Source organism: Epinephelus lanceolatus, chromosome 2 (genome assembly GCF_041903045.1).
Source record: "Epinephelus lanceolatus isolate andai-2023 chromosome 2, ASM4190304v1, whole genome shotgun sequence".
Lineage (NCBI taxonomy): Eukaryota > Metazoa > Chordata > Actinopteri > Perciformes > Serranidae > Epinephelus > Epinephelus lanceolatus.
This window is the reverse complement of record NC_135735.1, coordinates 38,154,131-38,169,686: the sequence shown is the minus strand read 5'-3', so window position 1 is coordinate 38,169,686 and position 15,556 is coordinate 38,154,131. Positions and strand designations below refer to the sequence as shown.

Below are 15,556 nucleotides of genomic sequence, written 5' to 3'. Positions count from 1 at the left end.
GAAAAATTAATCATAAAAGTGAAATAAACTACACGTGCGGTCTTGCTTTTACCGAGCGCAACATGTTTTGATTATATTGCTACTGTAAAGCGGAGAATTGGGAGGAAAAGGATGTAACTTCAGAGAAATGAGGCGCAGCCTTTCTCCCAACATCCTCAGCGGCAGGCGAAGGAAAATGAAAACGGCCATGTCGTGGTAGAAATCACTCCTGAGACGAGCGAAGCTTATTCACGGCGTAACTTACCAACTAATGTAATGTAGTTTTGAAACTACAGCTCTGAAAGAAACACACTTGATCTCTCGTTTGACAGAAACCGATTCCGCGGAAATAAGTGCGTTATCATAAAAAGAGGACAAACATGAGCGGAGGAGGGACGCCGTATATTGGCAGCAAAATTAGCCTAATCTCCAAGGCCGAGATTCGCTATGAAGGAATTTTGTACACAATTGATACTGAAAACTCGACAGTAGCTCTTGCTAAAGGTAAGTTAAGTAACCAAGAGGTAAGCTACAGAGTTCAAAATTGTTATAATATAGCTTACAAAGGTGTTTAGCGATGGAAAGCGGTAATTAATTTCAGCGCAGTTAGCTGTGTTAGCTAGCTTAGTAGCCAACTAATAGCTAAGTGGTGCTGTAGTTAACACTCTGCGTCCTTTGTTTACCTTGTTTGGGCTTACGTTAAATATACAGCCCTTCTTGTTGAGTCCTAAATAGCATACCGTATCGAAAGTTAATCCCTTGTTACTATCAAATATCCCTCGGTAAAGTTTTATTTACAAGTTAGCATCTAAATTGTATATTACGTCTTTATCCTGAACGTCTGTGAAGTGAATTTAGATAAAGATCCCACACTTTCCTACACAGACGGTAACTTATTATGTGAAGCGTATAGAAACCCTACAGACTTAAAAAAAAAAAAAAAAAAATACCAGTCATATAGTTGATTAAAGCAATAGTTGATTCTTTAAAAGCCACTTGGTGTGATTATTTGGTTACTTTTTATTATTGGGTACCCATTTGGCCATTGAAACCAAATGGAGGGGGAAAAAAATCCATCGTTAACTTCTAAGTTACCTCTGGCTCACTCACAGTTCCTTTTGTGTGTCTGTGTAAGTAAAGTGTTTGTCTAAGTAAAGTTATGAACACTTAAGTGACTTCCTATCATATAATTCAACAATAAAATTGTGCATCTTTATTTGTAGTTCTGAATGGTACACTTAGACAATATGCTTTAAAAGTGGCAGTATTGCCCAGTGCAAGGATCTACACAGGAAGCATATCTACCAAGCCTCAGTAAATATGTTAATAGAGGAGAGTCTTTTGAATTATCCTGTGATTTTCTCCAACAGTTCGCTCTTTCGGCACTGAGGACCGGCCCACTGACAGGCCTGTTCCACCTCGGGAAGAAGTGTTTGAGTACATCATCTTCAGAGGAAGTGATATAAAAGACCTTACAGTTTGTGAGCCACCCAAGGCTGCCAGCTCCCTGCCTCAGGACCCTGCTATTGTTCAAGTAAGTTTATATATATGCATTCTTGTACACTAAAATGGCTGTATGTATAGCAGTTTGTCACGTTTTCTGTATATTTTCTGTATAAGTCATAGGAAGGCTTAAATATTTTTCACATAACTTCTCTGGGGTTAATACACTGTGCATGCTGGCTCACTGTCATTCTGTCATGGCTTACTGGGACGCTTGGTTAAAAGAGGCTCGTCACTTACAGTTATTAGTACCACCTGTGATGACAACTCAAATTGTCTGCTGTGTAAAAGGGGTGTTCTTTCAGTTTGCCATGCCCATGAACTTCCCCAAATAGGTTCAGTGTTATTGATCAAACTTTAAAAGTTGTGCAGAAACATGCAGATGGGCAATATGGGTAAATTATTATTATTACTAAGATGTAATTTTTTTGTTAGAAAGATGGCTGCTGTTCAAAAAACATGCTGTCACATAGTTAAGATCTCACACTGTTACTGATTTTCATAAAATTTGACCCTAATCCATGTTATTTCAATTTGAGAATGTTGTCAAAATACTATTGTTAAATTATCACCTGCTCAAGCTTAAGGAGACCTTTTTAAATGGCATACATTTGAGTTGTCAGAGCAGGAAAGGCACAGGTGTATCTAATGATGTCAATTATGGCTTCATCTCCTTAAAGTCTACTAGTAAACCAGCGTGTTAGAGACAAGGCTTTGAAACTGGCTCACCTAAATAAAATTCACCTATCATTAATTAATGTTATTATATACACTTGTGCTTTTCATGTAATGATGAAACAATTAGTACATAAAAAATTAAAGCAATACAAGAAATACGTTTGGACCATAGCCAGTCACAGTTTAGCTCTTAAACTGCATGTAAAGTAAATATAAATTTCACTTTGCACACATCAGTTTGAACAAAAACATAGTTCCACAACAGAGTCTAAATTCTATTGGTCCAAACAATTGTTAAATAGATAATAAATAAATAAATAAAAAGTTTGCAGACACTGAGTACTTGAACACTTGCCTTGAACAGAGAAGTTGGTCTTCTACTGAGACCAAAGTAGTACCATAAGGTGGTCAAATGATAACATAACAATAATAAACACCTCAATCTCCATGTGTCAAAATGTTTTAAATTCAAAACCTTCCATTTACAGCTGATACCTTTTGTCTATCATTTCTGATTTCATGGTGTCAATCAAAATGTCTTTCATGTCATGTCTTTCAAGTTTTTTTTTTTCCCATTAGGTTTATTATTATTACAGTTATATTTTAGGACTACACGTTGATGTCTTGAGGATGATGACTTTATCTGTTTCAGTTGTATGACATGAATGGATAATAAATGTTAATTATCCTACATGAACCACATTTGAATATGTGTGATAGTGTGGTTTTTGACAGGGGTTGTTATGGTTTTTCATTTGCATGATTTTATGTGTTTTTTTTTTTCCTAGTCATCACTTGGATCCAGCAATGCTGCAGCAGCACCATCATTCCCGTCGGCTAGTTGCTATGCTCCACTCAGCAGGACCTCTGTCCCACCATACAGCCAGTTTGGTGTTACACCCCTTGCAGCTCAGCAGTTTGGATCTGCTGGAGCGGGAGGTATGGAGTCGTTCTTGTTGGAAATAAATGTCTAACTACACTAACTTTGTGGATTCACAGGATGCGCTATAATGGAGAGCTGTGAAAATGTTTCCTCTCTCTACATGATTATATGATTTTATTTTATTTTATTTTTTTGTGACATAATTAAAGGCAACAAATTGTTAAGGGGGATTATTGCCTGTTTCAAATAACTGTGCAGACAAGTCAATTTTTGTACTTTTCTACTTCAACACTATCTAATGAGTATTCAATCAATTGAGAAATTTTCAAACAAGCCCTGTAAGCAAAGCATCTGATTCTTAGATATATTTGGAGCAACACCCGACTCCCGCTGATTTGCATATAGAATGCAGCTGCATGTCATTTTTCAGTATCCTGCTGTTCACTTGATCTCTTGTGTGCTTAAGTGGGATTAGTGAAGATGATTAAACAACACATTTCTGATTAACTGTTCTGCTGAATCTTGGAAATTTTAAGGTGCTTAAAGGAGGAGACATTTACAGCTGCATATGCCATGGATTGTCTTACTAAATATGTAAATTCCATTTCTGTCTTTTTTGACATACTGTGACATTGCTTTGCAAATACGTTGAGCCAAAATTGCATTTATTAAATATTAAGTGTCAGTGTCGTCCATTGACAATATAATGGAAGAACCTGTGTGGTCAGAGTTACAGTTAATACCAGGTGTTTTGCCGCATTCACCATATTGTATGTCATATTGTATCTGTCAATGTCAGGTGTATCCCCCAAACTGTCCACGCTCCTGTTGGGTGCTGCAAGACAAACTACGCTGCCCAGGCTTTTAGGAAAATGATATAATTTCATAATTTCACTTTGTTGTTGTCTGCAGGGCGCACCAGTCCCCAGCTGGACTCTTTAACAAAAAGTCCCCCCCTGGAGCAGACAGTGCAGACCCCACCATCAGCTGCCCCAGCACCACCTGCGCCTGTAGGACAGAGGAGTCAGACGGCGGTGGCAGCTCCCAGACCCACCAGCACTGCCGCTGGCAGCCAGAAGCCCCCAGACCTCCTGGAGCAGAGAAAAGGTGAGAATACCTGCTAGACTTGTAATGGTTAATTTCTACAAAGGTAAAAGTTTGCTAAATCTATGGTGAATTGTGTTTGTTGCTGATCAGCTCCTGAGGTCCAGAAGGTCTCGCAGCCAGATATTGAACATGGTGCTCTTGAAAATCGCGATCCCAACAAGCGTCAAGCTGGTAAGTAGCTCTGCACCTTTAATTAATCATACCCAGTAACACATTTAATTACATGTACTAAAATATTTGCTTTCATTATTTGTATTATTAGTAGTTGTTTTAACCTCAGGTATCTACAGTGCAATCAAAATGTATTTGGACAGTGATATGTTTTTTCACTTTTCTGTCTCTGTGGTCTAACACGTTGGATTGAATGTGATGAAACATTGAGGTTAAATAAAATGGCATTGTTGGATTTCATTTTCCCCCTGTTGTTTCTCAGCTGCTGCTCAGCCCACCCGCCGTGGCCGTGGAAGAGGAAACCGCAGCAGAGGCAAAGTGAATGTGCGTAGAGATGGCGCCATGAAGTTTGAAGAAGACTTTGACTTTGAGACTGCCAATGCCCAGTTCAACAAAGATGAGATTGACAAAGAGCTCCAGAACAAGCTGAAACTGAAAGGTACGGCTTCAACACACTTCAACCACAGGAAACCTGCCAGAACGTTAAAGGGAAAAATGCCTGTCTGCATCATGTACATTTGCTCAGCCTGACATTTTCTCATGATAAGACAGTGACACCAGCTTTAAGTTGAAAAACAAGGGCAGAAAATTTATCATAAGTTCCACTGGCCTCATGGTGTAAAACACAGATGCACTGGTTGAGACAGTACATGTGTTACAGGTGCAGTTATTGGTATATCGAAAGAGCAAGACAGTTTGAATTTTGTTCATCATATCACCGTTTTTGCCAGCAAAACCCAAGAAAACATTTTAGCAACCAGAAGTAAATCTGTGGTAGAAGTAAAACGTTTGGGATACAGTGCTGAGATACACAGTAATATACTAGAGTTTTGGCATCTTCAGTCTAGATGCCTGTAGCCATACTGCTTTACAAATCCCATCATCACTTTAAGGTCTTTTCCAGCCCAGATGATGGTGTTTTAACAGTGTTCAATGTTTTACAAAATTTCTTCCAACATGACCACAGATGACAAACCTGAAAAGGCGCTTAATGGAGAAGAAGCTGCTGAATCAGAACATCCAGCCAATGAAGGGACCAATGAGGAGGAGGAGACTGTGATAAACACTTACTATGACAAGTCCAAGTCCTTCTTTGATAACCTGTCCTCGGATGATTTAAGGTACGTCAGTATGTACATTGTTTTTCAATTAAGCTAAATATATTCTGAGGAATTCAGATTATAACTACTAAAGTGGGAGTTATACTTGTGCGTCAGCTCTACGCAGAGTCTGCGATGCGTGAGCATGTATATGTGTGCAGTGGTGTGTCTGTGTCACTCAAACACTAAGCGCCGGGGTTTATGTCAAGTGCTGTAAAGTTTATAGTTGATTCAAAACGCACCCAGAAACACACATTAAACATGGCTTCATAACAACACTTTCAAACACAAGTATACAAATCAGCTTTACTACAACTCGCGGCATTCACAGACAAAGCACTTGTCTTTTGCTGGACACATTTTCCCCACAAATACAGCACGCTAATGTTATTAGCACAAGCCTATGGCATTTTACATTGTATAGATTAGCCTAGTGGCTAGAGGACTTTTCCTCCGCTCATATGAAGCCAGGGACAACAGCAACATTTAACAATAGTAATGTTACAAAATTCGGCTCTATTACAACTCACAAGGTTCACTGACAAAGGAACTGTCTTACACTAAACAAGTTTTCCAAAAAAAAAAATACAACATGCTAATGTTATTAGCACAAGCCTATGACGTTTTACATTGAAATAAATAAATAATAAACATGAAAAAATATTTTACGTCGTCTAAATTAGCGTAGCAACAAAGGGCGATTTCCTCTGCTCATATGAAGCCAGAATAAATCACACACGGGACTTAATATGCTATTTATGTGGAGGCTTTATTGTCTTCACAATTTTTGATTTCTTATCTGTGAAGTTAAAGTAAATAAAAGCTTTGTCTCCACTGAGGGAAATGGTTTCAGCTGACACAAATTACACAGAAGGTCTGCATTGCCACGACGTGTAGTTACATTTCTGGGGAGGTGCATGTCAGGCTACGGGATATAGTATGGCATAGGCTCTGTCGATGCAGAACCTACGCTGTAGGTGCAGCGTAAGTATAAATCCTGCGTAATGCTTAAGACTGCGTTCAGACTTGATAGCACTGCTTCAAAACAAAGATGCAAGGATCTATGTTGGTGCAGTTACCTATTGAAAAAGATGAAATACAAACCAGGTGCTCTCATTGAAGGCTCATTTATCTCTTGATTTGATGCTTGCAGGTTAAACAGTAGTATCAGCACATTATTGGCCACTAGGTATGATCCTAAGTGGACATGTGTTTGCATGTGTGATTGGACTGCACTGCAACAAAAGTTGAGTCAGGATCAACTTTTTGCCAGATTACCCTGCAATCTTTTGCCGTAGTCTCCATGAGAGCTTTACCATAACAATTCAGGGGGTTTGTTGGACAGTGTTGCCGTCGGTCTGAACAGTGTCTATGTGAAATGTTCTTTAACTCACCGCACTTAAGTCTTAATGCATTTATTTAAACATGGAAATTATACTCTGTTAACACACTAAAAGATTTTTGTTTTTATCTCTTTCAGTAAAGGGGGTGACAGAGGATTTTCAAGGTTTGTCTCACACTTTATTAACTGTTGAGGGAGGCACCTCAGGTGAACGGGACCAAAGGTATTAAAGTTATAGTGAAAATGCACAGGAATACAAATACAAACACTTTTTGGATTTTGACTTTACATGATTACACGACTGTACAGATTGGGGTTTGTGTAAACTATAAAACTACACTATGTACTCGTAACACTACATACGCAGAGCCACTGAGCATCGTTAGCTGTCAGTTGAGTGACCAACAAAATGTCACTGAATGTTAAACAAAAGTTCTGTGTTGATAAAGCTGCAACATTAGACACACTTTTTACTGCAGAGAGAACTGAACCAGGTTTTTCATAGTGATACCCAATTTGTGCTTTCTGATTGTAATTCTTCTATCCTAAATATTGAGATACAGTCTGCATGATATGCTCAAATTGAGCGCGAAAATTACCGTAGTTTCCTGTGGTGCCTCCCTTAATGTCACATTTTTGTTGAGGTATGTTTGTTAGCCAACAAGATGGGTGCTGATGCGGCTTTGTGTTTGTGTCAGGGATCGAAGGCCGACCTGGGCAGAAGAGAGAAGAATGAATTCTGAGACATTTGGCATCCCTCTGAGACACAATCGAGGAAGAGGAGGTTTCCGCGGCCGAGGCTTCATGGGACCCCGCGGAGGCCGAGGTCGACCGCTGAGCAGAGGTTCCTTCGGGCCACCCCGGGGTCCTCCGCCTGGTTTCAGAGGCGGATTCAGAGGTGGCAGAGGAGGCCGGGATTTCTCTGATTTTGAATACAGGGTAAATCCATTAGCTTTGTGACCGCAGATATCACAGAAGTATTGTTAAAGTTCAGAATGTTGAAAAAAGAGAACATCTATGGTTGTTCTAAAGTTTTGTGGGTTTTTTTGTTTGTTTGTTTTTTTTTCACCCCAGAAGGACAACAAGGTGGCTGCATAGTACTGCTGCGACAGATCCTTGAAGAGTCGTCGCCCCTCGTTATGAAAGGGTTCCTGTTGAAGAAATGATTTGGTCTCAGTATTTTGACAGAAAGAATGAAGACATCCTCTCAGTCACCAGCACCACGGCTGACTGCTTTACATCAGGGGCGTGAGAGTGCAGCTTCCTTTTCTCCACTTCGGGAATTAGGCTTTTTGTTTTTTGGCCCTGACATTTAGTTTGACAAACAGTCACCAGACGGACAAGAGCGTGTGTAAATACCTTGCTTTGGAGTAAGTCTGTATTTTTGCATCAACCGAGTTCATTTCTTACCGAAGTTGTCTTTGATATTGAAAGCTGTATGCAGAAAGCCCACTGATACTGTGAGTGGATCACGGTTCATGTGATCAATAGCTTTATTTTTTATTTTCATTCAGTGTTTGATCTTTTGATGTATGTCGGCACCAAAATCCACTTCAGTGCCCGTTACACCGTGTTTTTTCTCTGCTCACACTTAGTTTGGTTGCCATGTGTTCAGTATTTCAGTATTTTTACCCAGTTTGCAGGATTTGTTTTTTGTTTCTTTGGGACATGCATTCATTCTCAATGAAGTAGTGAGTTGAAGCCAGCTGAAAGAAATAAAATCTGAACTGAATATTTTTATGAATGTATATCTAGCTCATCTTCAACTTAGTGTGCCCCTGCAAAATGTGGCTCATCAGTCAGACTCATTTGTAGTTTTTAGCAATGTGCGTTCAGTATTTAGAATTGCGTAGATCATACTTTGTTCCCCTAACCTCCCACGCCAGATGAGTTATGTTTCTGCTTTATGTTTGTGGCTGGAGCTGTCCAGGCAGCCTAATGCAGGCAATGAGATAGGAACCAGCCATTGGACTGATATACAGGGTTCACAGCATTAGCTTTAGAGCATTTGTCGACTTTAGATTTGTTTTGTTGAGCGGGTCTGTTTTTATATCGTTGACTAAACAAAGAGCATTCCCGTGATTTGTCTGTGAAAGAGGAACATCCATTAGTATTATTGCCTTTAGACATTCTTAGGAAAGGAAAGCCTTGAGTGTTTTCAGTTCTGTAGTCACAATGACCTTGAACAAGTTGGATTTGGGTTTTTCAACAAAAAAAAAATGCTCCGCTATTTTGCCAAAAAGAATATGTGAGCACTTGGTTGGGATGAGGTCATTGTCGGTCTAAAAGTACATGTTTTCTCAGTTTAGTACCTGTTCTATCTAATCTAATCTACCTTATATGTCCAACACACACTGAGCCATCTGCTAACGCATGTTCTGTTTGTAATCAGCGTCCTTTGAATCGTCTTACAGTTGTGTCATAGTTTTTTACTGTCGGCTGTTTCCACTGCAAAACTGTGCTGCAGTTTTGTACGGATTGTTTACTGAAAATGGGAAATGTCGTCAATGATTGGATGATGTCACAAAATGTATGTTCAAGGTTTCTGGTAGGTATCAGCCCTCTGACAAGTTTGTAGCTCCTCTTGTTTCATTGTTGTCGATGGGATCATTCTCCGGAGTGAATTTTTTTTTTTTTTTAATTTACCGACTTGTGAACAAAGGGACGTGACCTGGATGTGGTGCCATTGTGATGGGGGGAGGAGGGGGAGGGGAGATTTTTTTTTTTTTCTTTCTGGCTCTGATTTGTTAGTACTTTAGGGAGTGCCTTCAGAGTGGTGAATTCTTACAGCTCTCCCTTTAACGTAAAGGTCGACACAAGTATTAATAGCACTACAGGGTGAGACTAGATCCTTCTCAGTAGCTGCGGTTGTGTAAAACAAAGCAGCCCAGTTGAAAACGTGCTGTTTGACTGGACACTCTTGCACAGGTTGCTGATCACTGCATGATAGCCGTAGGAACCATCACTTCATATGGGCTTTCGCAATAACCAGCAGGCTTGAATTTGAGACAAAAAGTATTACTGAACTATTACAAACTGACATGTTTTCATATGTTTGTTACTCCTTCCAGTCACTGGAATTGTAAACCAGGAATTGTTTTCATGAGAATATCAGCAAAATTGAGTTTTTACTTAAAATAAAGAGTTGTACAATATCCGTGTGTCTGATGTTTTATTTTTAATCCACAGTCCTGAATTTTCACAATGATGCTACATCTACAATGTGTGTCTGTCCTTCAAATAATACCATGCGTGCTAAATCAAAGGAACGCAATATTTTCATAACTTCCCCTGATTTGGTGTTTTTGTCAAGATTCAAGTATGCAGTACAATTTGAAAATAGTTCAGAGAATTAAAGGATGAAGTTTGTGTTATGAGAAGGTGGTCGATAAATGTTCAGCAGCAGAAAGTGTGTCTTGCTCATTTTTTAATTGCAAGATATTCAGATGCAGTAAATGTTGCAAAGGGTATATTTTTGCAACTTGTGTTTTCTGCATAGATAGAAGCTTGCCCGCCTCCTTTCTATCCTGTCCTGATGTCCAGGAGGGGGCGATGGTGAGTGTGATTGTGGATGGCAGAGTAGTGAGACATCTTCCTATGACTCAAACATTGAAACCTTAGAACATCTTTTTTTTCCTCTTGTAATTTGAGACTTTATATGGTAATAAAACACAACAATAGGACGGTGAAATTTGTATAGACACCACCTGAGTTGGTGAACTCTAAAGATTTTAACAGATTTTAATAATGAAAAGTTAAAAACATTTTTAGGTTTTATTTTATTTGTTAAAAAATGTTGTCCATCACATCTCATAACAGAATCATTATTTTTTCTTTTATTGAACAAAATTAATTTACAAACAAGGCAGAATCCATAACCACAAAAAAGCACATAATATACACAGCGCATAAGGATGGAAAGATAACTTAAATGATATTAAATATGATAACATAAATAAAAATAAAAAGTAAACTAAAATCAATTGTAGTATGCACTCTTCCATAGATACTCGAGAGATCCTCAAATAATTTATGCTCCTCATAAGCTCTGCAGAGACTTTTCTTATTGTCATTTTATTAGTCTTAAAGCACTGAGAAGTATCAGAATGTTTAATATCAGGTCACTCTCACTGTCCTTCATATTGATATCAAACACAATATTTTATCTTGTGAGAGGAGCAAGTAGTAGGATCTTGTTTGACACTCAGTCCTGCACATCCTCCCATAGTGTCTAAGAGTATACAGTGAAAAACGGATCAAAATGGTTTCAGTTTCAGTGTCACAACAGTTGCAGTTCTCATGATCAACATTAAATCTCAATCTCAGCAGTTCATCATCATCAGATGGATAAATAGTACAATTAGGTTAACTTTTATTTGTCTTTGGGGAAACATAACTTTACTTTTTTGTTCAGGGTTGCTAGACTGCAGCGCTCCACAAGGTGGCGTTCGTACAACAAAATGACACGACCGTCAATCAATAGAGTCGAAGAAGAAGAAGAAGAAGACGACGGAAGGACCGTAGAAGAAGAAACGTTTCGTCGCAAAAAAACCAATTACTAACAAACTGTGACTACACGACGATGTCTATAGTCTTCGTGCCTAAGAAACTACGAGGAAAGGCGAAAATTAACCAAGAAACAATACAGAGGGTGAGACACAAGAGACAAACATTTATTGAAGCAGCTAACTAGCTGTTAGCCTTTTCCCGGTACAACACCCTACGGCGTTAGCTTTAGCATGTAGCCGCTAGCTAGTAACTTCACTACATTATCAATATATTAACTCTGGTTACACCCAAACAGACTGCGTGCAAGCTGTTTCTAATGATGGCTAATGCCTGCTAAAACCAACACATTAGCTAGCGTTATCGCGTGTTTTACAGTTGGTTTATCTTCTGTTTTATCTCTCGTAGTTGCTGGATGAAAACGACCAATTGATTAGATGCATCACTGAATACATGCAGAAGGGACGAGCAGTGGAGTGTGTACAGTAAGTCAAAACTATTCTCAGTGACCTGTTGCCAATTAGCCGTTTAGGTTTATGCTTAATGATTATGTAGCGTTAGCGGTTAGCTCAGTAGTGCAGCATGTGTCTCTGCACACTGCTGAGTTATGTGTACACAGGTGCGCGTCTCATTTCTAGTGGGTTCTTCAGCTGCTGTTTTTTTCTTCAACAGATACCAACAGATCCTGCACCGCAACATCGTCTACTTGGCAACCATAGCTGATGCCAGCCCAGACAACATGCCTTCTTCTTCAAATGTAAGTACACATCGCACGATTCACTAATAAATACTGCTGTAATGATGCTGTGTGTAATACTGTTATTGTTTGTTTCCAGTCTACATCAGATGAAACATCAGCCTCAACACCAGCTGTGAATGGACATGAAAGGACGTGACAATGGGGTGTCAACTATTTGATATCAGTGCTGTTAAAAATGATTTTACTTACCAGGAAAATGTAACAATTATTTGTTTCAGCAGTGTAACTCACTCTAGGATCACCGGTGTTTTAGATCATTGATGCTATATTGAATGTACATGTGGAACAATACTGTGAATTCACAATGTATTTTTTTAAAATTCAGAGTTGTACATTAAACATTTGTATTTATTAAAGCTGTTGTCTGTGTCAGTTTTTGAAATCACTCAGTTCAGAGACATTTTATCAGTGCACAGAGTGCTCAAACATATTAAGTGTTTCCAGCAGGAGTTGAGGACAGAAAACTGAGTGACTTGTCAGTACAAAACTACAACGACAAGGTTTCGAATTGCTAGTCTTTTTTTATTCATTTTTTGCATTGCTGGTACACTTGGAAAGATTCAGTTGCCAGCTCAAGAGAACAATAAGCAACATAAGCCAAGCAGTCCCCCTTCATATCTTCTATCAGGGCAACATGTTTTTATTATAATTTTTTTGTTTTTTTTTTCCATTTTGTAGAAGCCACTAGTAAACCATTTGACACAGCTGAGAAGCTTACAGTTACAGTCCAAGGTCTGTAATGATGTCTTTAAAAAAGGCTGCAACAGTTAGGGAGATAACACAGACAAAAAGCAACAAACCCTATATCTTGATTGTGCAAAGCACATTAACTATAAAAAGATATATATTTATATGTATATACAGCAAACAATTCTCTGTAAACATGTTAAGTATGTTAGTTTTCTGAAAACATGGTGTCATTTCATAAATACAGGCAACATTGGCATCCGCAAACATCACAAAAAGATAACATTCTGGGCTTTTAAATACAGCCCATTGCCATAGAAACCGAAGAAACAAGGGCTCGAAAACACCCTCATCACACAATGTTTTAGTGTTTAGCATGGCATATTTGGTAACCTTTATAGATAGATGGTGTAGTTCAACTCTGTAGGAAAAAATGTGCTTTTTCACATATTGGGAGGTGGAAAATAATGTTTTTATGTAATATGCCTACAAGAATACTAACATACAGTAATGGTATAACATGTAAGAAAATACAAAAATAAGATTAATACTGTCAATAATTGTACAAGAAAAATATTGTATTATTAAACAGAAGAAAAGTTAGGTGTATGGGAGTTAGTGTCAATCTGGGGCAAACAACTGCCAATTAGAGAGGAGGAAATGAATGCGCTTCTGGGTGTGGAGATGTTCCCGAACGCTTTCATCCAATAGGGTGTGTAACTTCACTGTTTTTCAGTAATCTCAGACCGCCTCTTATCTCTTCAGCACCATTCATCTTCTGAACAACGCTTTGGTTGGGAATAATATTCTGCAAGTGCTATCAATACCAACATGGCACATAGTTACTGCTATAATTCTTAACTCTGGTCAGTTGTTGAAAAAGTAGTGTATTTCTCTCAAATTACACCTCTGCAGTGACTTACTATATTTATGCTGAGCCTGCTCAAAGCCTCTTAATAAAAAGAACTAAATATTTATATTTCAACTTCAGTATTTTACAAGCTATGAAACAGTAGATGGTAGCTGTATTCTGAGTCATCTTGCGTGAGATTTGGCAGTTACAGCTATGTAGACACAGTATATTTAATATGGGCAAAATGAGAGCATTTCCAGCCCCTGCCCCCGTGTAATCCCCTCATTTACACACACACGTTCAGCTGCAGAAGCAAGTGGGTGACGGCCGTGCACGTCTCCAGCTCTTGTCTGAGGAGACGTCAGCTCGACAGACAGAGAAACAACCACTAGACTAACTGCTGCCAGCATGACACATGCACCTGTCGTAGTTAAAACATGGCAGTTCGAAAAACTTCAAAATACGTCTCCTTTTCAAATGGGGATGTTTGTCATGGAAAAATATAGATACAAAACATGTTGAGCCAGTGTGTATACTTAATTTTGCCTCTGAGGCTTTGAAATCTTCCAATTCAGTGGGTGTGGACTGTAATGGCTGCAGCTCGGCCCACTCAGTGGCTCATCTAACAGAGCTACAGGCCCTCGGTGGCACTTCACCGCGGACTCGCTCCACATTAGACTGTGATCAGTACTGGTGAAGGTAGGAGGGCCTGTGCTCGTGTTTGAGGGGGAAGGATTTAAAGCCCTTGGTCATGGGTTTGTGTTGTTGTTGCTGCTGCTGCTGCTGCTGCTGTTGCTGCTGCTGCTGTTGCTGCTGCTGCTGGGTGAAGGGAAAACCAGAGGAGATTCCAGTGGAGGGGGAGCAGTCGCTGGCAGTGGACCACACAGGAGACTGCAGCATCTGCATGGAGTCGCTCCACTGGGAGGAAGGAGGGATGTTCATCTGGTACAAGGAAGAGCTGGGATTGGGCATGGTGTTTGTGTGGGTGGAGTGCTGCCATGGCGCTTTAGGAGGCCAGGTTTTAGTTTTGCTGTCCTGTGGAACCGAGCGGACAGTGATCAGCAAAGTTGAACAGGTCAATAACCCATTAAAAAGTCATAACAAGATTTCACCAACACCATATCAATAAATGAAACATTTTCAGATTAAGATATGTGGGATATGGCGATATTATTCGGATTTTAATAGCATGTACATTTTCAATTTTTTTTGTGGTATTGGTAAAAACTTCTCCCAGAAAAAAATAATACCATTTAGAAACATGTTTTGAACACTAGTTAAAAGATCAGCTCTGTGCACAGTGCTCTAAATACTGAGTGGCTCATACTTTACCTGGTTATCATCGCTGATGTGATGGAGTGGTGGCGAGGGCAGGGTGCACACCTCTGGCTCACCACAGCTGTGTTTTCTGAGAACAGAGACATTCACAGTAAACCTCATTAGTACTTATTTCTCACATACAGTCGGGTCCAATCACTATTTAGTTTTGTGTTTGAGTGTGGAACATCAACCCCAGTAATCCAGTTAATCACAGTGTATGGTAATTATCAGCACAGCTTGAATTTTGCCTTCGACAGTTAAAGCTGGCTGACTGAAGGTGACCAGACAAACCCAAGCCAGTGGGTGAGTTTGGGACCTACCTCCTTTGTTTAACCGCCGCTACAAGGTCCGGCCCAGAAAACATAGAGAACAGACTGTCACCATTGGCTGAAGACGTCTCATCGCTGGAGCTGGCCGAGTCCCCCTGATTGGCTGACCAGCTGCTGTTTACAGCCTCCCTGAGGACACAACCAGAGGAAGGGGTTAGTTGTGTCAGCTTCAGATTTATTTGATGATGTCTAAATACTTCTATGTGTTGTGACGATTTGTAGGGTTAAAAGACATCTAGACATCTACGTCTTGGTTATATTTAACTGTTGATTTGATGACTGTTTATCAATATACAGCACATTCTCTTGGTCCTATTTCATGGCAGGCGCTGTTCTGA

At 39.4% G+C, this 15,556-nt stretch overlaps 3 protein-coding genes across 6 annotated transcripts in view; 2 read left to right on the top strand and 1 right to left on the bottom strand.

The window, feature by feature from the left end:
* The first annotated feature begins 140 nt into the window (after positions 1-140).
* On the top strand, positions 141-9,918 carry lsm14ab (LSM14A mRNA processing body assembly factor b). Of its 2 annotated transcripts, none has more exons than XM_033627599.1 (10): positions 141-483; positions 1,350-1,513; positions 2,949-3,099; positions 3,956-4,150; positions 4,241-4,321; positions 4,584-4,760; positions 5,289-5,442; positions 6,902-6,928; positions 7,462-7,702; positions 7,841-9,918. In XM_033627599.1, the coding sequence occupies exons 1-10, from the start codon at positions 360-362 to the stop codon at positions 7,859-7,861; spliced, it is 1,335 nt and encodes a 444-aa protein (XP_033483490.1). In that variant the 5' UTR covers positions 141-359; the 3' UTR covers positions 7,862-9,918. The 2 variants fall into 2 exon arrangements, with proteins under 2 accessions (XP_033483490.1, XP_033483482.1); XM_033627591.1 differs by having other exon boundaries at positions 7,838-9,918.
* A 1,346-nt stretch (positions 9,919-11,264) lies between these two features.
* On the top strand, positions 11,265-12,385 carry ss18l2 (ss18, like 2). Its single transcript, XM_033622946.2, has 4 exons — positions 11,265-11,414; positions 11,678-11,754; positions 11,942-12,026; positions 12,106-12,385. The coding sequence occupies exons 1-4, from the start codon at positions 11,346-11,348 to the stop codon at positions 12,163-12,165; spliced, it is 291 nt and encodes a 96-aa protein (XP_033478837.1). The 5' UTR covers positions 11,265-11,345; the 3' UTR covers positions 12,166-12,385.
* Positions 12,386-12,530: 145 nt separating this feature from the next.
* garre1 (granule associated Rac and RHOG effector 1) overlaps positions 12,531-15,556 on the bottom strand; it is a 37,246-nt gene continuing 34,220 nt past the window's right edge. For all 3 annotated transcript variants that reach the window (XM_033622924.2, XM_033622932.2, XM_078161449.1), the window contains exons 12-14: positions 15,210-15,347; positions 14,902-14,977; positions 12,531-14,604 (exon numbers count right to left, since the gene is read on the bottom strand). In XM_033622924.2, coding sequence (XP_033478815.1) covers positions 14,254-14,604; positions 14,902-14,977; positions 15,210-15,347 — 565 coding nt within the window. In that variant the 3' untranslated portion in view covers positions 12,531-14,253. The remainder of the gene's footprint in view (positions 14,605-14,901; positions 14,978-15,209; positions 15,348-15,556) is intronic.